At 35.4% G+C, this 27,201-nt stretch overlaps 1 protein-coding gene across 5 annotated transcripts in view; it reads right to left on the bottom strand.

Annotated features, from left to right (window-relative positions):
• The window catches only part of Cnksr2 (connector enhancer of kinase suppressor of Ras 2), a 203,627-nt gene that overhangs the window by 40,147 nt on the left and 136,279 nt on the right, over nucleotides 1-27,201 (bottom strand). For all 5 annotated transcript variants that reach the window (XM_050164390.1, XM_050164391.1, XM_050164392.1 and 2 more), the window contains 4 exons: nucleotides 8,894-8,942; nucleotides 8,365-8,537; nucleotides 5,509-5,582; nucleotides 4,888-4,959 (listed from right to left, as the gene is read on the bottom strand). In XM_050164390.1, the coding sequence (XP_050020347.1) occupies nucleotides 4,888-4,959; nucleotides 5,509-5,582; nucleotides 8,365-8,537; nucleotides 8,894-8,942 (368 nt within the window). The remainder of the gene's footprint in view (nucleotides 1-4,887; nucleotides 4,960-5,508; nucleotides 5,583-8,364; nucleotides 8,538-8,893; nucleotides 8,943-27,201) is intronic.

The raw sequence follows: 27,201 nt of genomic DNA, 5'->3' as shown, positions 1-27,201 counted from the left end.
TTTTTTCAGAACAAATACTCCTTTGAAGACACTTTTTAAGAGTCAGTCTAATTTATAGAGATAGGAGAAAAAGTCACAAAGCTTGCCTGTAAAAATAATAGCTTTACCATGAAATAATAGTTTGAATATACTCAATTAAGTTAAATGACCCAAGGGGAATTACATCTCAGAAGTACTTTTGAATCTTGTTCCTAAATACGAGAGCATCTAGGCCCCAGATATAAAAAGTACATATATAATTTCAACCTATTATGATCTAGAAAACATACTTTCATGAACGACAGCAAGCTAATTTTTTTTTAAAATATTGCTGCTATTGTTAGTGCAGCCAAATACTATTTCAGTTTCTATTTAACTCTACCAGGAATCTTCCTGTAGGCATCATTTCAACCATTGGATTATCAAGTCACAAATATTTGTAAACAAACTGACAATCTCCCACCTGGAAATTCTGAGCATGGGCCAAATGTTTTCCCAGAACTGAAATCAGGGAGAATTCACCTTAACCAATTTTGAAATTACTGTTAGAGTTTTAGTATCATCAAATTGTGGAACAGTCTGATTCAGATGTAGAAGAAGGAAAACCTGTTGTTGAGATTTTTTTTTCTCCTAAGATCCTGGATGTCTTTCAGCTACACATTATTAACTGAGTCACATATTTCACGACTTTTCCAAATGGTGCTGGATGTAGCATATACCTAGCATATCCTGAGGAGAGGAAAGCTGTATCTCTCATGGGTATCTACTCAAATATAAATTGTAATTTTAAGAAAAAGTAACTTAAATACAAACTTCAGTTTAGTAAAACATATCATGTAAATATCAGTCTAAAGAATATATGGGAATTAAGGAACGGATTGTGGTCCTATTAGTATACAACAAAATATTCACAGGAATTCAATAACATACATATTATATACATACTCTAGTAAATTATAAATCAAGAAGTTAACCTCATGATAAAAACTTTGAAAATGAAGAATTATTAGCAAAAGTTCAGAATAAAATTTAATATATAGTTCATTTTTTTTTAGTAAGAAAAGGGTTGAATTATTACAGGGCAAATTTGACTACTCTCGGGAAAGAGTAGATTGATGCTGTTAGGGTCACAATAACACTAAAGGAAAACTGATCACTGACATTTAATCTACTATTATGTTTGCATTTCTTGAAAAACATTGATGTTTTAATCAGAATTCTAATGAAAATGGAAGTTCTTGGTAGGTGAATTGAGGTATTTAAGAGAGGCTTCTTCAGTTTTTCAATATCATTTATTAAATATATATTTGTGTTTAACAATAGCCTGTGTTTTAGAGACAAAGAAATGTATAAGGCATAGTTCTTGCTTTCACTGAACACGAGATTGCTAAGATTCCTAAGGCAACTGAAAATGTAAGCTACTTTTAGAAAAAAAATTCTGATCATGATAAAACTTCTTTGGAACATGTATGGATATTCTTAGGCTGCTGTGTATAGCCTAGACAGACCGCTGTTGCTGTCTCTTGCATATACGTGTCCTTAAGCTCCAGCTGGAAGAACCTCACTTACTGATATACTTGGTATAATTATGACTTGCTATCTTAGGTAGACATGAAAGCAGATGTACATATGTTAACTGATTCCAGAAGTATTTATTGAGAGACTGTATGTGCCAGGGATGGTTCTAGGCACCTAGAATAAAGAGTATACAAAACAAAGAAGCCGTCTTCATGATGCCTGCATTTTAACAATGGCGGCAGATAACAAATTGGGATATAAGTAAGCGTCTATGAAGTTTTACCAAGGTAGCAAATGCCACCCTTTAAAGCAGCATGGAATGTAAAATTTGGAAGGTCAAAATTGCTTGGGAGTAGGGAATCTATGTTAGGTAAGGAGGGCAGGGATACACATATTCAACATCATCTTTTTCGAGAATGCTGATGTGGAAGTTCTTTAATACTAGTCCTAATTTCAGTATTTCATCATATACTCTTTTTTTTCTGGCTTTTTGAGACAGGGCTCCTCTGTAGCTTTGACGTGTGTCCTGGAGTAGCACTTGTAGACCAGGATTGCCTTGAACTCACAGAGATCCACCTGCCTCTGCCTCTCGAGTGCTGGGATTAAAGGTGTGCTCCAACACTGCCTGGCTTACCTCATCATATTCTAATGCTTTAGAACACGAATATATAGGTTAGGGAATATGATTAGAGTAACACAGCCTAATACACTAAGAGACAAGTAACTCACAGTTACAAGGATACATGCACACACATGCATACATGCACACTTAGAAAAGTGCACACATTTGTGTATAGAATTTAAGGAGTACTTTTATACCCTAATTACTAGGCACTGTTACTACTGGCATAGTATATATTTCAAAACCTAGAGAACAAACATATATTATTCTGTACTATGATAAAAATTTATATAAAACAATAATACCTTTAAAGCCATGAAATAATCAGATAAGCATGTATTGAATATAATTATGCTTATTTTAAAAAAATATCCCCTCTGGAATCAGGCATGTTTTCAAAGATTACATATGGAATAAATCAATATCCACATTATCTTGCTATGTATAATAATCAGGAAGCAGACAAAGCTGTATATGGGTGTCTTGTCATATAAATGATATTGTGTGAATATTTTTAGCACTGACTATTTTATCCTATTAACAAGTTTTTTAAATTGCCTATTGAAAATACATACTAAGAATAAAATTATTAGAGAAAGAAAAACAAAGGAAAAGAATAAAGGTACATTACAATTAAATTTAAAAATTCAATTTTTACATCGATAATTCTAAAATATATAGTACATTAAGTCTTACATAAAACAAGACTTTAGTATAATGTGGTGCTGACATTTTGGATGAGATGTTTCTTTTCTTTGACACATTACTTAAAAGAATAAAACGAATGACATGGGTTTGGTTTAGTTTTTTCTTTTCTGTCGTTTAGACTTATAGAAGTATCAGGGAAGAGTAGTGATACATCCTTTTCAGTATACTGGGAACAAGTAGCAAATGTAGGTCAAGAAAGCTTTTTACAGTTGATAAAACGCACCAACAATGCGAGCTAAAATGGTTCTAAATTAGCAGATATCAAGAATGGTTAAATTATTTGAATTCTTACAGGGGGGGGGGCAACTGACACCTAATACATTGATCTTGTAATACAAGAGATCCTCATTTGTGTTACTTCCTCTTATTTTGGTTATGATGCAAACCCTTCATGTGTATCCCTAGGGAACTGACTGTATCATTTGGTTGAATAGAGAGCATGGGCACAGAAGTATGGAGTTGCAGGATAATTGCAGCACCAAAAACAGAGAGCCACGAGTCCTCCATCATGTACAGGTGAATACGCATTTTCACTTCGAGAACAAGGAGAACACTCTCTGAAAATTCTTAGTGCTGGTATGAAATTTTAAGAGTAGAAAATTAGGGGGCTGGAGAGATGACTCAGTGGTAAGAGCACTGGCTGCTCTTCCAAAATTCCTGAGTTCAATCCCCAGCAACCACATGGTGGCTCACAACCATCTGGAAAAAGACATGGTGCCCTCTTCTGGCCTGCAGGTGTACATGCAGACAGAACACTACAGTAAATACATACATACATACATACATACACACACATAATATAGTAAATTATATAAACCACAAATAAATATTTAATTTCATGCACTTCTGCTTTTTAGAAACCATGGTTGTACTTCAGGTGTCAAAAATTTTATTTATAAAAGTAGCTTAAGCATTCATCTCCTCTGCTTAAGTATATTTATGAAGTAGTACAATTTTTATGCTTAAAATACTTAGATATAATTTTTAGAGATCTAAATAAAAGTAAATGACTTAAGAGAACAAAAGTATATAGACATTAATACTTATTGCTACTGAAGACTAATATAGTATTTAAAAGTTAAAAAATCCCTACTGAGAGGGATAGTTTTTCTCAGTCTATAAAAGGGTCAATTATTTAGTACAGAAAGGCTAAGTTTATTGCATAAATTTGCATAGTTAATAAATTGTAATCTGGGATTCAGTCTTGTCTAAAGGGTCACAGTTTTGGTCACTACACTTTGGTGCCTCTTCTAAGGGAAATTACATGCAATATGCATTAGTTTCCGCAACTGTAAAAGGGAAGACCTTTTGATTTTTAAACTCATTTTGTATCTTTTCATTAAATGGAGAGGGGAAATTAAAGAAAACAAAAGTAACCTTAAAGTGACTAGAACTGTACTGTGAAACAATGTGGCACGTGCAGAGGAAAATGTATGCAGGCTTTTCTTTAGCCACCGAGGAAACCCAGGGGAGTCAAACCAGTTGGTTTCATAGTCCTGTCCAGTGCTAAATGAATGTGACAGCAAGAATGACCACACTAGCTACATCTAAATCATTGAAATGGATATTCTACTAAATATATTTAGCACCTGAATAAGTCGGGTTTTGTGTGCCTTTTCTGAGCATCTAGAAATACATGTTAAGATATATTCCTAAAATTTAACATCTAAAAACCCGTTTTTTTCTAGTTTTTTTTGTATTTATTAAAGATTTCTGTCTCTTCCCCACCGCTGCCTCCCATTTCTCTCCCCCTCCCCCAATCAAGTCCCCCTCCCTCGTCAGCCCAAAGTAAAATTGATGGTCAACAAAAGTTGAACTCTTAAAATGATATTCTTTATTATTTTGAAAATATAAATTGTATTGTATGTGAAATTTAAATCATGAATTAGGCAAATATTTTTTAAAATTAAATATGATCATGTATAACTATAGCTGAACTACTCAATTTTAATTAACCAGTACAGAATCTACAATGAAATTCTTTAAAGAATATGAAAGACAAGGCTTAGATTTTGAATTTGAGGCATAATTAAGTAATTGAGATGAAAATAATACCTTACCTGTTCATGTCATCAAGATGTTCAGCAGCAAAATAGAAGCTTTTGATTTTAGGATGGCAGGCTTTGAATGCACTGTGAATAAAACAATAAATATTTTCACTGACTTTTGGACAAATTGGAAAATGGTTTTAAGTATCTTTAAAATTTTCTATTAGAGTTCAGAGAGGTGAAAGAACGTAATCAAAATATATTATATGGTGGTGCATGCTTTTAATTCCAGCACTTGGAGGGCAGACAGAGGTGGATCTCTGTCAGTTCGAGGCCAGCCTGGTCTACAAAGTGAGTTATAGGACAGCCAGAGCTATATAGTGATAGCTTGTCTATCATCATCACTGGTGTTTTTATGTGTTTGCACATGCAAGACAAAAAATTTTGAGAACTGTTCGGCTCAAACTAAATAATTTGTATCGATAAAATTAATGCAATGCCTAACCTAACTTCACATACATAATGCTTCTATCACGACAGAAATAAGTAAAATTGTATGCATGCTCTGTCCTCAAAATTGCTTTCTTATACTCTCAGTTTGAAATCATCAGATAAACAAACTATAACTTAAAATCTAGAAAATTACAAAATAAATTATCCTTTCCCCCCTCTCTCCAAGTAAAATGAACTTACTATTTCTTGCGGCATTCACTGGCTCTATCAATTTTAAATTCAGGCAGACTGATGAATCCTTCTGCTTTTTCATCCTAAAGAAGCAACACTTTTGATTAGTGTATCATACCAAGGAAGTCTGAAGCTAATTATACCATGTAGGTGTGATGTAGATACTTAGAGTAATAAATGTGATACTCATTTTGTTCTTAATTCTATTTATATTTCATAAATTCTATATATTCATAAATTAAAGGAAATTTTAATATTTTGAAAACTTAGAATTTTTAAAAACTAAAATATATACATTATTTTTATGTTAATATGAGGATAGAAAATAATTTATAAATTAAAATATGCTTTATAATTTTTTTGAGGGGCTGAAAAATAAAAACAAGTTGGGGACTGAAGAAGTAGTTCAGTGGTAGAGTACTCATTTGTGCAGGATGTATTGAGCTCTGGGTTTGATCATAAACCAAAAAAAGTAAAAGGAAACGTTTCAGACCAGATACACAAAACAACTATACATTTTGAGTACAAAATTTTCCATCATTTAGAAAGGTGTGATTTATGTTCTCTGTATGAGAGTTTTATCAGAATTCATGTACGAGCATCATGTGCATGTCTGTTGCCTGACAGAGGTCAGAAGATGGCACTGGATCCCCGGAAACTGAAATTACAATAGGTTGTGAGCCACCGTGTAGGTGCTAGAAACAAGTGCTGACTAAATCACTCCAGCCCCTTTTTCTATCACTTGTAATTAATATATTTATATAACAATTTTTTAGGGTATTCAATAGTTTGGAAATTAAGTAGGTCAACTTGATTTTCAAATATGTAGTTTCAGATATCTCTCTTACATAATACCATTTTTAATCTAAAAATTAATAAAATTCATAAGTACTCCTCTCTTAAATAGTAGTTAATAAAACTAGGTAGGTATATTATTCAAAGCCTTATATTAGTCTCGAGTTTAATCAAGTATGAAGTGATTTGGTGGCTAAACCCTGTCCTTTGCTCTGGCTGTAACAAAGCTTCGTAGATGTTTACCATTCCAAAATTGTATTGGAACTGCTACACCAGTCCACAACTCTTTCTGTATCAAACTGAAGTAAGATTACTCTCCCTTCCATTATTTTGAAGAAAAAAAGCTACTCTCAGTTCTCTTTCACCATATATATGTGCATTTGTGATATTTCTATTATTAATGAACTATGCAAAAGTTAAAAGTTTGAGCTGTAGATAGCAACTGAAATTTGTTATATACAGAAGGAGTATTAAATTTTTGTCTTTAAATATTTTTTCAATATTGCATTAAAGAAAATGCTTCCATTTGACTTCTAGCTTATGTTACTTTTGGTGGCCTTAATTTAAAACTTGAAATATATTTGGAATATTATCTCTTCATAATGATGCAACATAAAATACTCTATTTCCCTAAAATAACAATAAGGTTTTCCTGGAATATGCACTACAAAAATATTCATTTATATTTTACATGAGTAACAGTAATAACAACTTGTCAATGATTAAAATATAGGCACTAATTAATAAAACATGCAAAATTTCATCCTTTATAATTTGAAAGATAGACTATAATTTAGTATATGCAGAAAACAGACTGTCTTATAAATTAGTCTAGAAGTAAATCACAAAATAAAGAAAAACAGAGATACTGTATTTTGATGCTACTTGATATGCACCCAAATTTGGTATATCTAGGAAATAAAATATATTCATATTTGCTTACTATAAACAAGACATACTTAGTAAGATAGATTTTTATTTCATTATATGACTGCCATAAATTATCAAAACAAGAAATAATATTTTCACATAAGAATATAGGAAAATTATTAGTTTAAGATTTTCCAAATAAGTCTTCATTGAAGAACATTATTGGAACATTTAGCATTTTGTCAGACGTGGTTCATTTATTTATCTCTAAGAAAGCTTAGTGTGATATGCATCATTATTTTCATTTTTGCAGATGAAGAGATAAATACAATTGGTCAAGTAGTGTAATTCCTGAGTCTGCTCTTTCAGCATGATGTAAGACAGCAGCGCAATAGCTTGTTCGGGGAACATCAAATTCTCTAGATCGTGCACGTTATAAGCAAAGTTCTAATAATTATGGTAACTTTAAGGAATTACCCTTTAAATGCAAATTGTTTAATATCTTAGTATCCTGTTTGTATAAGACTGCAAGTACCCTATATGTACACATATATTAATCTATATGCTTATAATACATCAAAGTAGTAGATAGGTACAGCAAACAAGTAATGCCGTGTCAAGCGGAAAAAAATCAACTAATAAAACACACTTTGACAATTCAGTGAGACACATGGTTGATTGTTACATGATTAGTCTAGATAAGAATATGTTATATCAAACAAACTAGAAAAGCTGGAAGAACAATTAAAACACATTAAACATGCCCCTTCCCTCAAGTGGTCCAATTGTAATGGATACTTAGTTTCAATATTAGTCTACTAGTTCATTTTTTTTCTTTAGGAGAAACTGAAATAAATTGAAACAATTACTGACTTCAGTTGCTAAGCAGTCTCCTCATTCAAAGCAGAAAAAGAAAATCCCTATAAAACTTTGAGCAAGAGCTTTTAAAAATCTCTGTTTTTAGTTAAACTACAACATTAGTTGCTTGATATCTTTAGAAACAGAGAATTTCTCTATATTTTAACTGTGCTTCAGATATGTTGCTACATTAGAAAAATGGAGCAACAGGTCTTCCAGAATGCTGAAGGTGGATCCCGAATTGGCTTGAGGGTGATACGATGTAAAATCATATGTCTCAAATGTTGACAATTATTGTTACAGATAATGAACCAATGAGAACACAAATGTGCTCTGTCTTACCTCCTCATTAATGTACCAGTACAGGGATGCATCCTTCAGGACAAACCAGTACTTCTTCCATTTCTGTGAAAAATAGCTCTTTGCATCTTTCTTTTTCCAAAGCCATCCCTCACAGTCACCACGGCCAAGATCCTTGCAAGAAATTCGTCGTTTGCTCTTGCCTGCAATGGCTCCTAAAGATAGTAAGTAGCAACACTCTTAATTTTGGAACGTGCATAAAGATAAGAGATTAATTCATAAACCCTAAAACCAAGTAAGACACTATCAATCTTAAAATTATCATTTTCTAATTGTGTTATCACAGAAAATATAGGCATCTTTGATGCCTTTTCTTCCACGTATGATGACAACATAATTGGAAATAGCAATTCTCATCTCAAGACTTGTTGAGATCACATGATATCAAAGGATCTGCATGGTAAGTAATCTGAAACCACACTGGCTTCAAGGCAATGAGGGAATTAATGAAATATGCTGGTGATTATTATCATAGTACAAAAGAAGTTCAACTTTTGTTTTCTTTTATTACCTTTGTTCTTCTTCTTTGATTTGTGCTGCAGAGAGGACTGCTGAAATGTCTGAAATTAAAGACAGGGAAGATTATTATCTCATACACAGAGTGATCCAGAGAACCATGGGGCTACACAGAACTCTCACCAGCTGAAGGATGACGCGAAACCCGGGTTAGAGAAGTGCTTCTCCCCATTAATAGTTCAAAATTAATACATACAATGACATTACTTTCTCATCTTCCATGGACCAGGAGAAGACTTGTCAGGATCCTTGTTTTGTTGAGCGATTCCAGGGCTCAACACATTGGTGAAAGAAAATGTTCTCACCACCGCACACATTGCTGTTCCCTTAGAGAAACTCATTGTGGTTTCTAACACAACATCTCATCTGGTTCTTACATAATCAGACAAACCAGGAGGCAAATGTCTTTTTTATTTCTGTCTCCCTTAAGTCTCTAAATCTATAAGCACTTTGATCACCATTTTAATCTCATACTTATATCAGTTTTATTGGTGAATGATCTTGTCAATGGAATCAGCACTCCAGTTCCTCTGACATAGGAACCTGCCCACTCCTCAACTACCAAACCCCACTACTATATAGCTGGTATTTTGAACATGTCCCAGCCACTGCCTCTAATATTTGTGGATTATAATGTCCAATAGCACTGTCCTATCAGTGAAACAGTATTGTGTCATCTAAATCATTGACCATACCATGCAATTATGCTTCTATATCTTTCCTACCTACTTTCCCTGGGATATTATAATGGTTCCTTTGCACTATTCCATGTATCTAGTTATAGCTAAACAACTCAATACTAAGTACATATTCAACAGTTTACTATGTCTGGAGGAAAAACAGAGCTGTACTGACTCACCTAACTTCCAATTAATGACTATAGGTTACTGATTCTAGTTAGATAACATATAAGTTTTTCACTGGTATAATAAGATGAATTATGATTAAGTAACTAAGAGAGAACAGAGACTGCCTGTGTATTAGGTCACAGGCATTTTTTCAAGTGAATGTTCTTGTAACAATTTTTTTTACACAAGCAAATAAGGGTTAAATAGATTTTGATTATATAAAATTTTCCTGTTTTAGTTGAATAAATTCACATTAATATTTAATAAATTGCTTCCTAAAATAGTATATTTCTATAATTTTTTTGTTGTGTGCATGATTTATAAATATATTGATGGGTATCTGCTATAGTCAGCTAATCTCTTGATATACAGTATAATCCAGAAATATAATTACCCAACACCCTAAATGTTTGTGTTGTCTTGCATGTATATAAATACACATAAGTGTATTTATAGAAACACATATCAATATATAAATATATGCAAACATAGTAACCTTTGCATGAATCATGTTTATAGAAATTCATAGTTACTGAGAGAATGCATAAAAGACAAAACTCATTATGAATATTGGTATTTCCGGCTAGTGTATTTAATATATTTAAGGACACTTAATTTACACATAATTACTTCCCATCTATTTTTTGCATGAAATTACTCACTCAGTTTCTCCCTTTTGTGTCCCCTCATGTAATCTTAGCTCATTACTCTTAAACATGACAAAGCTGAGATGATGTCTGTTTTTTTCAGAAGCTATCAAGATTAATAACAGCTAATAAGAACTGGGTTATTTAATGTGTTATGCCTTTTATACTTCTTAGTTTAGTTTATTATGGTGCTAGACATCAATGCACGTTTGACATATGTCCTATTACTAAGCTATGTCTGAGGCCTCCTCCTATGCTTTCTGTATACCATTCCTTAAAGTTTCAAGGTCTTAAAAATTTACAGAAAAAATAGTTCATGTTCTCCAGGTTTTCTTTTTTTTTTCTTTTTCTTTTTTCTTTTTTCTGATTTTTCGAGACAGGGTTTCTCCGTAGCTTTTGGTTCCTGTCCTGGAACTAGCTCTTGTAGACCAGGCTGGCCTCGAACTCACAGAGATCCGCCTGTCTCTGCCTCCAGAGTGCTGGGATTAAAGGCGTGCACCACCGCCGCCCGGCTTCTCCAGGTTTTCTTTAACAAGATAATTTTGCTTTTCCATATAAACACGCAATATTTCCATAAAGATCATGATTTCAGAGTACTATATGGTTGAAAACTAAGAACTTCCAGGTATGTAATAAATGTAGCCACATTAAAAAATCAGATGTTTTATGAATATAAATGAGGAACATCTTTGATATTTCCTTATTTTTCAAATGACATTGATATTTTATAAGGATTAATTGCTTTAAGGAAACCTTTTCTGGTTCATGCTAAAATAAAATATATCTCTTAGGGGCTCTTGTATAATAGACTAAGAATTAAATTACATTTTTATGCTCAAAATTATAAAAATAAATTTGAATAAGTTTGGCTGGGTATATCTTCAATTTAAAATAACGAACAATTTAAAAATAACTTTTATTAAAGGATTTCACTAGGTACCTCAGACTGGCCTCAAACTCTACATCCTCCAGTCTCAGTAACTTGACTGCTGGGATTTCAGGTATGAGTCTCCATGCCTAGCTTCAGAGTGGCAATTTGAACATTTTATGTTTTTGGCATTTAATGTTGCCCTTAAGACATCTCTATCTACTCTACTAAATTCTATGTTTAGTCTTCCATTAGCTTTTAAGATACTTTACACTTTTATTAAGTGTCCAAATTATAATTTATCCTAATCTTATTGGGCATTCATTAGGTTGCATTATTTCTTCCATTCTGCACACTTTCAGTTATTATTTATTTCAAACTTTGTCTTTACCAGCTCCTCTTTCTCTAGATGAATGTTGGCATGTGTCAAGTTATCACCTATTTTTATTTCATGTTTTTCCTTTCATCATTCTGCACTGTCCTTTAAGTAAATTAATTCTTTTCCATTTTATTTAATTCTCTCTGATTATATCCAATAAACTTTATCTTATCTATTATACTTATTTAACTGACAATATTTTTACATTTAAGGATATTTATATTATATGTAAGAATAGCCAGTTGGTACTGATTCTAAAACAGCAACCATTTTTGAGTTTTGTGTTTTGTTTTGAAATGGAAGTACTTTTGTAATTGTGCTATATTTTTATTTAGTGTGTAACATATCACCTGGTTGTTCAGTTCACTGCCCTTTCTTCAGTATCAAGTTATTTTAGACACTTCAAAATTTTAGATCAAGTAGAAACTTCTTTCTTTTCTGCCCAAGACTGTTGCTGTATCCTGGTGCGGGAGGACTCTCTGTATTCTGTCAATCATGTTATAAATAAACGCTGATTGGCCAGGCAGGAGATATAGGCGGGAAAACCAGACAGGAAGTAGAAATGATGTAATGAGAACAGGAGAATTCTGGGAAGGAGGAAGTTGATTCCTCCCATTGCTGCCCAGACCACCGAAGCAGCAGGATGTGATCTGCCCCACTGAAAAAAGGTACTAAGCCACATGGCTAACATAGATCAGAAAAATGGGTTAATCAAGATGCGAGAGTTAGCCAGTGAGAGGCTAGAGCTAATGGGCCAATCAGCTTTATAACTTATAGAGATCTATGTGTGATTTTCTTTGGTGCTAAACAGTTGTGGGGTAAAGGGCAGGACAGAAACCCAAACAAGCAGGCCTGGCCCTGTTCATGTTACAGTATCCTGCCTCTATTTCTTGGGTCCTTTCAGACACTAACCAGGACATTTTGTGATGACAGGGCCTGATGTCTCACTAATGCAGCTCACGTTTGGGAGGCTTGCCCTTGTTCCTGAGTAAAAGGTTCTTTTTATATCCCGTTGACACCAGGAATTAACTTTGGCCATGAGTTTTATCTTTAGCAAAACATACTCACAGATATGAATCCACCTCTCCTTGACTTTCTAGTTTCAACCATAGAGTTAATTATTAATTTCCCAACACTGCTAATCTCAATTTGGTTCCAGGTTCTCATTAAAGAACCTGTGGCCATCTCTCTTTCCTAGAGGATAGAGAGAAGTTTTCCCTTTCTGATATCTATTTCTACCTACTTACTTACCTACATACCTCTCCCTCTCTCCCCCTCTCTCCATCTCTATCTGTGTATCTATCTATCTATCTTACTATGGCCACCTGTCTGCTTGTTTTTTTGCTATGTATTTAAGGCAGAATGAATCTGAAAGCATATGCAGGAGAGAGGAGAAGTGCGTATGTGTGTATGTGTGTGTGTGTGTGAGAGAGATTAAAATATAAGCTCATAACGTTTATTGATCATCAAAAATTGATTCATTTTCAAAGCATCGTCAAAGCCAGTTCTTTTCAAAGCTCTATCACAATCTATCTGAAGAACATATTGGTTAGCATTCAGGCATTATTCTGGCCTGTCAATGGCAGGATGCACTCACCAGTACTCAGGCAGTATACTGATCTACTTAGAGTCTGATAACTTCATCGGCTGTGTCCCTACAGTTAAGTCCCCTCATAAAAGGTGGCCCCACCCACCTCCTCTCTCTCTCTCTCTCTCTCTCTCTCTCTCTCTCTCTCTCTCTCTTTCTCTCCCTCTATCCCTCTCCTTTTTCTTTCCCACTGCATCTGTCTCCAGATCCCAGTCTCGCCCCTTCCCTCCTCCCAAAAAAAATATCCACCATGTGAGCTCTGTCCCATGATGGCAATTCTCTCTCCTGCTGTATTTTAAATAACATTGGTGTTGTGATCTCAGCAGATTCTTCTGGTGCTTCCTCCTGCCCACCAGCAGTCCAAAGCATGCCAGGACCCTGGAATCTGGTCGACATACAACAGTCTCACTTCTGCAACTAATGGATCACTGGACCCCTTCATCCTACACCGGTACTGTTGGTGAGCCCTCCTTCTCTGATTATTTCCCATGAGTGAGAATTTGTCTCTTGATTGTGTTTTTTTGCCTCCATAACAAGCCCTGATATCAGGCAACCACTTGTCTCTTGGGGCTGAGCACTCCCACGGTCCCCGGACCTTTGGGTGATGACCTGCTGGCCAGCTTATGTCTTCTCATCTCTCGGGCTCAGAGCCCTGACCCCTGGTCTATGTTTGATGAATCACTGAGCAGCATGTGCCTTCTCAAATCCAATACTCTCTGAATTCCTGGGATGCTAGGAATCGCAGACCCTTGGATCTTATTTCTCTATCTCACTTGTGGGATCTGCATTGTCCACTGTAAACTTTGTTCCATGCTCTCTCTCTGTTCTCTCTCCTTGCTCCTCTACTCAGCTATGAAACCTGTTAAGCCGCCTTTCCCCCTTTCATTAAATAAACAGTATCAAATGAAAAAAAAACCTGGGGTATTATACCTTTGACTCTTCTTATTTCATTAAAGAATCCCAATGTTAAGTTTCCACAGCAACAGCCTGCCTCTGCTGCCAAAGTAGTTACATGTCACTAGGTTCCTTTCCGCCATCAGCTATGTGACACAAGTACCCTTTAAAAGTATCTGCCAGGCAGAGTTCATTCTCTTTGCTGGTCTCTTGCCTTAACTACTTTGTCTCCAGTTTACTCTCTTGCCCTTTCTCTCTCTTGTTTCTCTCCTTTTTCTTATAGGTCTGCCTCTCTCAAGTCTGTACTCTGACACAGCCTTTGACTCTTCTGCCCTCCCCATTCCCTAATAAGCCTCTTGGACTAACTCTGTGCGTGTGGCCTGTCTGCTCAGTGGCAGGGCCCAACAAAGGGGCCCATTTTTCCACTTTCTTTGCTCCAAAACCTGCTTATATCTGTCTGCTATTCCTTTCTAAATGTCCTGTTGAAGTCTGCTACAACGTGGGAGCCAAGAAATGGAGAAGCCAGCTTCCTTTGGTTTTCACTATTTTTTAATTTATTCAACTCCTGTTTAATGTTTATGTATATATATATATATATATATAATGTGTGTGTGTGCGCGTGCACGCTTGTGTATACACGTATGTGACTTAGATTTAACTCTGTATGTGTGAATGTAAGCTAGATTTAACTTTGTGTGTATGTAACTTGGATTCAACTGTGTGTATGTGTACATATAACTATTGTTTAGTAAAACATGTTTTAAACAGCCACCATGTCGCTTCTCTTCCATCTTGGCTGGTGACCCCATCATGATGTAGGCAGCCACATGGCTGGCAGCCATCTTTTACTAAGGTTAAAGAGTATACTTCTTAGTCCTAATGAGTTCTATTCATTGTATTTCCTTCTAGACTAAGGAAGCAACAAGTCTCAAATATTTTAGATTGGTATGGAGTTTTGTATGATGATGAAAATATATGGTCAATTTTTTTACAACATATTGTATATGTGATTCAACTCTGCTTTAAAATATATTCTATATGGTGATAAAAATGCAAGGCTATAAAGAACAATTCAGACTAACAAAAGCTAACTTAGAGCTTATGTCTTTGCCAAGTGTTCAACACCAAGCTTCTAGTTTTATGAAAGCTGCTAACATATTGTAAACTGTTAAGAAATACAAGTTAATAGTCATTGTATAAATGATCAAGTTCTTTAATTGTATTCATGCTAAATACTGACATAATTAATTACAGGGATAAGCCTTACCTCATCCCTTGTATATGTTTTCAGACTTAATCATAAAACAAGTAACTAGAAACAGAGTTTGTCTACTTAGATATACCTAATAGACACACAGTCCTCAAATGCTCAGAGATCTGTGGAATATGGCTTTAAAATATTTAATTAAAAAGGCCTTTTGTAATAGAGAGACATGCCAACTCCTGGGAGCACCCCTATTTCCTCCAAAGAAGATGGATAGGCACAGCTTTGATGCTGTTTGAGGACTAGGCTAGAGGTAGCTTTGTCAGTTTAACAGCAGGAACCAAGGCTTCAGCTGCCTTCTCAGTTCTCTGTGTAAAATTTAGGTCCCAGGCCTCGCTCTCCAGAGTTAATACTAGGTCTAGACACAATTTGCCTTGTTACCAGTCTCAACAACGAGATAAACTCACAACTTCTTACCATCCCTTTGATTAAAGGAAGTTACTCTGCAGTGACTGTTGAGTGGTCAGCCGCCTGTGTGTCCTGGCGGATTAGATAAATGGCGCTTTCAGGTTTGTTTACGCGAAGAGGAAAGCTTAAGTGGTGCCAAGGAAGAAGTGATCTGAGATGTATAAGAGAATGAAATGTCTCAGATTTCTTTCCCTCACTATACTACTGTGATATAAAACTCCAAACATTCACAGTCTTAGAAGTAACCGATGGAATTCTGATAAACTGCTAATCTAGCTCTGGCAGAGGACTACTCATATCACTGTATTATCATAGCCATAAGCTCAGGATTTTAAATTCCCTTTAGTTGTTTTCTAACTATAGACTTAAAAGGTGCTTTTCATTGTGCAGAAAACATCTATCACAGTTTTTGGATAGAAGAAAGAGTTTTAATGCCTACAACCAAGATCGTTTCTGGTGTGAGTATATTGCCGTTTCTACAATATGGATTTCAGTATAGGGTCTAAACAGTGGGAATGCTAATGTGTCCAAAACCTATCTTTTCATGAACTCTAGGAATTCTTATAAGCTCCAGGGAGTCGACTTGGACTCACCTCAAACAAGTCAGATGTACCCCTCAAGTAAGTACTGTCAATCAACAGCCTAAGCCTCCCAACCTTTCCCTAGTCTTAGGACTCCCCTCCCTCAATTATCAAGACCTAAGAAAAAAAATTCTCCCTAAACTTAATTTTGTCCTCTGCTCTGCCAGCATCTTGCCAGGCCCCACAGACCTCGAAGAGCAGTGAAACAGTCAGCTATGCTAGGACTTGCCCAGCACCCCCAGCTTTCTCATGTCCCCCAAAATGCACCGCCTCCAGGTCAGCAGGAAGCAGTTCTGAAAACTCCAGCACCCTCATCCCTGTCCCACCTGCTATTGCTTTTAACTCTTCACCTTTGAATAAAAAACAAAAAGGGAGGAATGTTAGCACTCAGGAATTATGTTGGTCTGTCACCTGGCAGGATGCACTTGCGAGGACTCAGGCAGTACTCTGTCTGTCCTGCTCAGAGTCTGGACAACATCATCAGCTAGGTTGCTACAGCTGCATTCCCTCATCAAAGGGGTCCTGATTGCCTCCTCTCTCTGTGCCTCCTCTCTCCCTTTCCTCTCTTTTGGCACACCTGTCTCCAGAGGCCAGTCTCGGCACTCCCCTCTTTCACTTTCCTTTCCCTAATAAAAATACCCTTTAGTGAGTCCTGCTGTATGATGCTGTCTCTCTCTTTCCTGCCATTTTTAAAAATATAACACTATTCATTAAGCTTTTTTGATGGTCCCAATAAGAAGCATTTTCTGTTACCTTTTTAAATAGTAAATATGCATAGCTATAATAATTTAAAATATTTATTTTATTTAATGTGTATAGGTAAATTTTGTCTGCAAGTATGTCTGGGTACCATGTGTATACAGTACCCACAGAAGTGGGCATTGCATCACCTGGAACTAGAATTACCTACATCTCTTAGTACATGTGGGTACTGGTAGTTAAGTTGGATCCTCTGGAAGAACAGACAATACTTTTAACCATCGAGCCATCTCTCTAGCCCCTAATAATCACTCTACTTCATTAAAACCTTAACGGAACAAAAATGATTAATGGCATTTTCTTCAGGGTTCACCTGCCAAAGTTACATAATACACTGCATATATCCTAAGATTATTCTGTCTACAAACATGAATATCAAGGCAAACACTGCCCCTTTGTGAATAGTACTGTTTATCTTATTTAGTATGTACTATCCATTTATAGCAAACTGTTAAGCTAGATAGGAAATAGCCATTAGCAGGCTCAGAGGCCAATAAGTATGGATCTGTCCTTCACTTGCCTTTGGATCCCATCACACATTTTCCTAGGCAACAAAGACAAAAAGGCAAGCTCTGCAATTGCTCTTTTTCAAGAAGAAAAATGCTACATGAAAATACTGAGAGAGGAGGTATCAGAGTTTTCTCAAAGCCTATTAAGGGTATCCTACTTCCCTTTGACTGAGTTTGATCACTGGTGCTGAGTGGAGATGATGACACTCCAGTTTCTCTCAAAGTTCGCAGCCCCCACCCCTCCCATGCCCAGTGCAGTGATCTAAAGATCTTTGCAGCTACTGTGTGACAATCCAATTTAAAACTAACTTTCCCCCCTCCATTCTATCTACTAACCCAAATCCCAATCATGTCTTTCCTGACACTGAACATTTTTATTCATCCCCTGGAGGCCCCCATTCCTCCATGTAACTTTGTGCAGACTTCTACTCCCGAGGCTGCCCGCTTTGCCTTTCTCTAACTTAATGGTCTTCAAGATTCCTTCTGAGTCGTGTTCAGACATTTTCTAAGATTAAATGTAATGCTATTTTTAATTATCCTTAGGTTATCTCTCCTAAATCTTGTAATCAGTTTCTAAAATTAACATTTGAAAGTGCCAGACTCAAATCATCAAAAAGTAAGCTAATTAGTATTTGAGATAAACCTGCTAGGGGCAAAGTCTGGTAAAACCACTTTTTTTTTTTTGTCTCAAAATCAAATTGTATCTAAATTTTTGCATTTTAGTTAGCTTTAAAAAAAGGCACAGAACTATTTTCACTTAATAGTCCCCAAATTATAGACACATTCATACATTGTTAAAAGTCATGAGAATCATTATTATCATCACACAAAGAGTTAAAAAAGAAACAAAAAATAAATTGTGCAGAAGTTTCTCAGTAAATTTCAGAATTTCTAGGGGCAAAGACAGTTTTTTGCCCCACTGTTATCTTAGAAACCATCCCATGCTTCGAAAAGGCTAGTCAGCTACAGCGCTCTCTACAGCATACCAAGGTAGCAAGGGATATTTTATAGTTACATAAATCACAGCAGCGATCAGTTATTCTATTTTAAATGATTCAACAGAGCCCAGTGCCTCAATAGAGTCCTCGAACATTCCTGTCACATGGAAGATATCCCAACTATTTCAACAGATTTTTAAATCTGCTTTTAAAAAAAACTTCCAGATCAATAAGGCCTGGCCAACAAATGGGATTATTATTAGATTATAGGCTTCTCCCTTTAAGACACTGGTAACTCTGCAAAGACCTCACAGCTTGAAGAATCAAGCCAAGGTTCCTCCTAGAGCTGAGAGATTCCTATGATGAGGATTAAAATACACAGGTCTCTGAAGAAAAAGGAAACCCAAGACAAAGGAGACCTAAGCATGCCTCCCCCGAAGCCTCTGACTGCAGCAACATCAGAGCAATGCCTCTTTCCCCACCTCTAATGCCTCTGAGAGCTCTTTAACTACAGTAGTCTTTGGGACTGGAGACATGGCTCAGTGATAAAGAATATTTGTTCTACTTTTGGAGGGCCTGTGTCTAGTTTCCAGCACCCACATAGTGGCTCATGACCATCCATAACCACAGTTTCAGGGAGTCTGACACTCTTCTGACTTCCAAGGGTACCAGGCATGCACACACTGTACATGTATACATGTAGCAAAAACACACATAAAATAAATAAATAAACAAATCAAGCAATAATAGCTCAGAGAGTTCAACAGAAGAACTCCAAAAGACAAAGCTGTACCAAAAGGTTCAAAAGAACCCAAAGTTGCCCAAAACCACAAAAGCAAACTGGAAAGCAAAACTCAAAGAAATTATTAAAAAAATCACAGTTTCTTAAAAACCAAAACTAACCCCAAAGACTCATTTTTCAGCTTCATGAAATACATACAAAAACCAACAGACATCAAAAGTGGATGGGGAAAGCCCATGAGGCCTCAACCCCAAGAACTATAGTCAACTACAGAATGCTGAGAGTAGAAGTATTCTTCCCCCAGGGAAGAACACAATTTGCTATCCAATACCAAATGGTCAGTCCTGAAAACATACAGACAAATAACATTACACAGATGGAACAGGTTATATTTATGAATATATCTGTATATAAATGTGTGTAACACTAATTAATGAAAAAAGAGACCTTCAAGTGAAAAGAGAAAAGGGGTATATGGGAGGGTTTAGAGGGAGGATAGGGAAAGGAGAAGTGATGTAGTTATATTGTCATCACAAAAAAAAAAAAAGCAACAGATGCCAGTTCTTATGAAACAACAGAAAAATGTCCCTAGAGTAAACAAACTCCAGTAGCTGCTAGGAACTTCCATCTTTCCCCTTCCTTTCAGGGACAACTTGCTGCAGGCAGCAGGCATTTCAAAAGGTATGGGTATTCTTGCCATAGCTGCCATTATTACCAGACGGAAGGAGTCATAACCTGTGTCCCAACAACAAGCCAGGCTCAGTCACATGTCCCCAACAGGCCAAACTAATAGTCCAAGTAGAAGAGGGAGATTTATTCAATATGGTCCCACTGGGAAGAGCCAGGCTTCCACTTTCTCTTTTAACAGTACATAAGAAAAACATGCTTTTACAGAATGAAAAGTCCTTTTAATTTTCTAAGAATGTTCTACATACTCTGATCTTTAACAACTTCTGAATTTATATCCTAACCAGGATGTCTTGATTGATTTATAGAGGCTGCCAATTTCAGTTGATTTAATATGAATAACACTGATATAATACTCGCCATCTGTCAAATGTGCTACTCAGTCTTCTATATTCAAGTAAATGCTATTCATTTTTTTCCCATCCTACTGGGTAATGTATAAAATCTTGGAGTAAAGTTCACCTCCTTTTTGTTCTTTTTTTTTACAGCCTATAGATAAACCATAAACAAGTTGTACAAGATTGTCACATATATTTGTAGCCTCCTTTTATGATTACCACTCTTGTTTAAGCCACCATCTTTAGTTACCTTGATTACTGAAAGGTATCCTTACCATTCTCTCTGCTTTTGTTTTTAACCTCTCCAATTTTAATACAAGAGCCAGTGTGATCCTATTAAAATGTTCAGAATATTTTAATTCCTACATGTAATACTCTCCAATGCTTTCTCATTCTGATTATACATTCATATCCTTTCCTAATCTTGAACATGATGTGTTCCCTTATTTCTTTTTACCATTTACTCTCCTTCTCATTAACTTTATTCCAGCCATAATGGCTCATTCCCTATCAAGCCAAAGTACAGGTCTATCTCACAGTCTTTACTCTTGCTGTTACCTCAATGTTCCTTCACCCAGACATTATTAAGGCTTACTCTAGATCTCCTTTAAGTAATTACTTAAATGTTTACTTTTAAAATAATTTCAGCAGTCTTTATATAAAATTGTTAGTCCTCCTGCAGTTAACACTCCATGTTTGATTTTTCTTCTTAGAATTTAACAACAAATATGCTTATATTTCTTATTTATTGCAGACTTCTTTTCAAATATGAACTCCAATAAATAATTATTTTTTATACACTGTTTTGTCCTCTGCCAATAATGGGGCTTAATATAAACTGAGTTCTTGGTTGTGAATGAATAACGACTGAGCAAAACACCAGCAAAGAGCCCGTGATATAATCTTCTTAACTAGCTGGTTATTTTAACCTATGAAGTTATTGGGTGGTGGTAGACAACAAACTAGTTGTCTTTTGTCCAGTAATCCATGTGTGCAGAATATTCCTAAATATATGTTTTTTAGTAGACCATTCCTTTGGGGATATCAAGAAAATTCTTTTTTATTCAGTCTTCTTTAGCATTATTTGCACTGAGATTGTTTTAGAACATTTAACATATTATATTCAAGCTGTGGTTGACCAAAGTACATTAAATCTGTGTCAAAAGATATTTATGCAAATAATTATATGATGAATTATGAATGGATGTCTTGAAATTGTAATTCTACCCAAAAAAAATAGAATGTGCTAAAATAAAAAGCCATTATGAAAGTATTGCTGATCTTCTTCTTAACCATGGTGATGCATGCAATAGGATTCTGTTTGGCTATAAAAGATCCTTTTTCAGACATTTGCCTGAAAAGACCATTTGTTTTTCATTTGCCCACAGATGTTCTCTTCAAACTTCATTCTCCAGTCTTTTGGATGAAGAAGTGTGTGTGTGTGTGGGGGGGGTGGTGGTGGTGGTGGTGGTGGTAATTTGGGTCATTCTTATCCTGAAATTTTCAGAAGCACTTATTTTAATTGTAGAAGAAAATGACAGTTTCTGTGTTGCATTTTGAAAGCTCAGCTACTATTAAATTCTTCTCAAGTTGCAAATTACTGCACTTATGGAAAAATTTGCAATCAAAATACTCTCTTGTTGCAATATAGCAACTTTCTCTCACTGTAATTTTCCACAAAGTTCCAAGATTTCTTCAGTGACTAGTCAAACCAATAGCATCCCTTCGTCTACGTAAGACAAGAAGGTGCTTAGCGATTTGAAGTACTTCGGAAAAGTGACAGCTGCTTCTACATATTAATTTTTCAAATAAACAAATAAACAAAATTATTTGAAGTCTTAAATATTTTATAAAGTAAAACACTTTATCTCTTACTATCTAATTATTATATTTTGGCAGTAAAAGAGCATAAATATGAGAAGTGGAGTATATGCTAATAGCACTGAATATTAAATAAACAAATCTTCCATTTGCAAGAAACAGCACAGAGCTTGACTGGTTAGTTGCTGGTGGTGATACTCTTACTCATGTACAACATGAAATAAACTTGGAACAGAGGCAAGTAACACTCGATGTTTCAGTTCAGTGGGGGTAAGGTAGTTCGTGGCTCTTCATGAATCTGAACTTTTTTCGACTAAAATGTATTCACATTGACTCAAAATTCATGCTTTGAAAACATAATCAATGAAGCTAATATGATATAGAATGATAGTTTAGATGAGGCTACATTCTCTTCAAACTACTTAGATTAAACACAGTCAATGATTATTAAGAATGACTTTTTCCCGGCTTATGTAGGAAAGAATATGACCGAAGCTTGTGCAATATCCTATCTTATGCAAAGCTTCTTTTTACTTACTACAGTTGTATGGAGAAGGAGAAGGGGGTGATTAATGCCTGTTAACAAGAATTGCCCATTTAGAAAATAGAAACCATCATTCTAAGATCATGATAATTATTTACTGAAGGATATTGTATAGATACAATATTAGGAACATGATGTAAGTTATCAATTTTCATTCTTACCAAAACCCAAACTAAACCACCACCACCACCACCATCACCACCACCACCACCACCACCACCACCACCACCACCACCACCACCACCACAAACAGCTGTAAAGAGGGTATCATTGACACTCTAGTAAGCAAGAGAAAACCGAGGCACGGAATGCCAAGCTGCTCACTCAGGATCACCTAAGGGCAGAGTAAAATTCAATCCTATGTCTGTCAACTCTGTGCTCCTAACCACCACATGCACTGCTGCCTTCAAAGTAGTATATAATCATAGTAGCCATTTGAAGGAGAAGAAATATGTCACAAATGTCACAAAATGACACCAAGGCAATCATCTATGAATGCTTTCTGACATGTGATACAAGTTCACAGCTACATTGAAAGGAAGGATTCTACAAAACAGAAAAGGTAATACTATGTTAGTGGAGATAATTTAAATCAGTAACCCCTAGCTACAATTTTATGCTACATCAATTTATTTAGGAAGACATATTGTTCTGTAGGTCAGAAAGGATGATTTACTCATATAATATCACAATAGGAAGGGTCATGTTAACGTCTCAGTTTTGTAAATGAGACAGAACTTAAGGTACGAAAGGTCAGAAAGCTCAGCCAAAGTAGGCAGGGATGGAAGTGGCGTCACATTTTATCTCGCCTATTAAAATGAAAACTGCAGTTTGAAAACCCCATGCCAATACAAGAATGAGGAAAGCATGGATCTGAAGAAGAGCCTGCATCTGTACTAATTCTTTATGCTGGAGATATCTCCTGCAGCCCATTCACTGTTACACACACATTTTTTTCCATTAGAGTCATTCCTAATTAATTAAAAAATCACTGAAATTACTTGGCTCTGGGTCTCATGTTGTGTTTTTTTCCCCCTCCTGTCTATTTAGGCAGAAACCATCTGTTTTGATCACTACTGGCTACTGAGCTCCTCACATGCTACCTGTTGAAAACACAAATCAAGCACACACCTGAGTGTGTGCAGAACTGTGGCATAGGCTGTAAATGACAACACCTCGTGCATCATCTGTCAGTACATCCTGTCTACTTATGTTCCAAACATATCCAGAGTGTAATTCTGCTCACTACTTTTACTTTAGCATACAGGCTTTAAGCTGTTCTACCCTCTCACTTGATTTGACCCTATCCTATCTTATCTCCGTACTTCCATTCTTATCCCCAGCTCCTTCAATCTATTCGATATACAGCTGAGATAATAACTTAGAATATTCAGTTTTCGTTAGGAATGGAACGAAGTGCCAATGGAGCAACACTCTAGAAGAACCTGGAGACCTGACTTAGAAGTCTCCATATTGTAATCCCTATTCCAGTTCTATGTTTGCTGTCATGTCATTAAACTATTAGGGACTTCAGTTTTCTTATGTGTAAGATCAAGGATTTCAATCAGATTCTCTTAGAATATTTTGTAGACTACTAACTTTATTTGAATGCCATTTGTAACTGAATAGCAGGTAATTAGTCATCCATGTGAATGTAATTACTGATGACTTAGGATTTATATGCACCTGTTTCAATACCAAAAGCTAGATGGTTCTTTAAAAAACACTGTTTAAGCTCCACCACAAACGGAAATAAGTTAACCCCAGCCACATTAGATACAGTTATTTTTGTGTATCTGACTTATTATAATTAACATATATTTTGTACTTGAAACAGGTGGAAAGTCTTTAAAAGGTACACGTAGAAATACAGCAGCTACTGCTCTGAACGTTTCTGTTTGTCAGAAACTGTTGACATATAGATATGAGAGAAATCAGGGTAGGTTTGCCAGTCTTTTGTGGCAAAGAGATGAGAATAACCAGAAAAAAAAGGAACAGAAAGTGACTTAATATCTGGAATCAAAAGACAAGAAAATAAGTTATATATAAAATGAAGAGAGTAACAATAAAAAAGAATCACTTCTAGAAGAGAAGGCACAAAATCTGAGTATCTCAACTGAATTGTGGTATGGTGGTTTTTATTAACAATGATATAGCTAAATCACAATTACTGAAAAACTTTTCTGACTCTTAACATAATGGTTTTCTCTGGAAAAAGAGTCTGAGATCAAACAGTTTTTTTCCTGGTTAAATTTAGTTTCAGACAATAATGTAGACATTTACTATCATGGAATTCTTTTCTGCCAGTGGACTTTGTTTCAGGAAAGGTAGCTTTTATCTTGATTCCTTAGTGGATAAAAGTATGTTTATGTCAAACTCTTACTCTGGGATATTTTTGCCTAATACACTATACAAAACTTCTAAGATAACTATTTCAAATGAAGCTATACATACCAGTTGTGTGAGGTTTTCTTGATCTGGAGTTTTTTCTTAATAGAAACATTTCTCAAAGAATACACGAGATCAAATTCAGACGTTGATTTAAAAAGTTTTCAAAGTTAACCACTGGCAATCACCTCATTGAGAGATATCTCATCTTTTTCTGCTCTGACACTGCATTTTATAGTAAGAGTTGATATTAGCACGAAAAGAAGCTAGGCAGGATCAATTTAGAGCACTTGCTGGGCTGCCAGAGGACCCAAGTATGGTTTCCAGTATCCATATGGTTGTTTTCAAACAATGCTCTTTAAAAAACTGTCTTCATGAAACTAGGCTGTAATAGTCATCAGCAATTATGCCTGAACATATTTCATTAAGAGGAAAGTATGTAAGATTTAGACACAAATTAGCAAGGAAGAAAATTCAAAATTTGCACACATGGGAATTAAAGACTGTAATTGGCATTAAACAATAATAAATTTGTAGTTTAGAGGAAATAGATCAATTCCTCACAAAACTAAAAACCACTTTTGTCAAGTTAGTGTGTTGAAACCATCAACTGGACTGTATATTTAAGAATTTAGTGACGAAAAGAATGTGCCTTAAGTTATAGACTTACAGCCATAGTAGACTGTCACAGAGTTCTGAAGGTAAGGTTATTTTGCTAGTTTTATTAAACTTCTGATGCGTGGTTAAATGAGTTAAGGTAGCGATGCAATATGAGTAGTTATCATGGGAGCAAAATAACTTCTTGTTTATAAAATTTGAGGTTGCTTCTTGACAGTAGAAATAAGAAGCACAGGTTTATCAAATAAAAGAAAGTGAGGGTTTTCAAAGGCAAGTATGTATTCAAAGAATTTGCAGTGACTGACCTTAGTAATCAAGTCAAAGGTCTCCAATTTGGAATTTGTCCCCCCTCTCCCTACGGGCAACAAGGAATTCGTAGTAAGTTTAAAACTTAATAAATTTAAATTTGTTAAAACCTAATTTAATTGTTCTGTGTTCTGCTTTATATGGTCCCTTAATGATTAAACCAGATTTTGTGTTTTGCTTCCTGGCCGTCATTAATCAGTAAGTAGCAGAATAAGATTCACATTTGCTCAAACGTGGAACAGAAAAGACCAGCTTTGAGAACTTGTTTTATATAGTATTAGGCGACATCACCTTCAAAGTGAGACGATATTAGTGAATCTTTTTGTTTGTTCAATGCTGAATTTTAAAAAGAAAATGAATGAGAGAATTTAATATATTTACCTATCTTAAAGATCAACACATTTTAGGAATTTAATCAGTTTCTTAGGAATTCCTAAGATAAAAACCAAAGTGAAATCGAATAACTCTAAACTTAATTAACATAAAAAGTTTTTTGAGACACGGTCTCAATATGTAGTCCAAGCTAACCTTAAATTTGTGGTTCTCCTGCCTCAGCTTCCCAAATGCCAGGGTTATGAGCACTTAAATCACTTGGCTTTGGCTCTAATTTCTACATTTCTCTATTTAAACATATCTTTTCATGATTCATTACATTTCTTTAATAGTTATAGAACCATTTGGATTACACACTTCATCTTGAGTCAGCTTTGTGATTTTTGGGAAATTGACCAATTTCTTTTATTTAGTGCCAATTATGCCTGAAGTAATGTACAGTTTTTCACTCCTATATTTGGTAATTTGAGTGTTTTCTTTTTTCTTTCCTTAGTCTTGCTAGATGTTCATCAAAACAGTAAAAAATCTCACAGCTATTGATTATATTGCCTCATTTTTCTGCGTATGCAGTTTCACGGAGACTCCTCTTTACTAAGTCTTCTTTCTGCTTTTCTGGTGAGATAGCACCTTGCTATGCAGACCAGGTTGGCCTAAAACTTGCAGTCCTTCTGCCCGCACTTCCCAAGTGTTGAGATTATAGGCATGCAACAGTATGTCCAGTTTCCTATTTTAATCTTGAGGTAGGAGTGGAAATCATGAACACTTCTTTCCTTTAATACAAGAAAAAAAAAATTGAGACACGGTCTCACATTGTAGCCTTGACTGGCCTGCAACTCACTATGT

Source organism: Alexandromys fortis, unplaced genomic scaffold, assembly GCF_014885135.2.
Source record: "Alexandromys fortis isolate MF-2015 unplaced genomic scaffold, M_Fortis_MF-2015_v1.1 scaffold_147, whole genome shotgun sequence".
NCBI lineage: Eukaryota > Metazoa > Chordata > Mammalia > Rodentia > Cricetidae > Alexandromys > Alexandromys fortis.
This window is presented reverse-complemented; position numbering and strand designations above follow the sequence as displayed.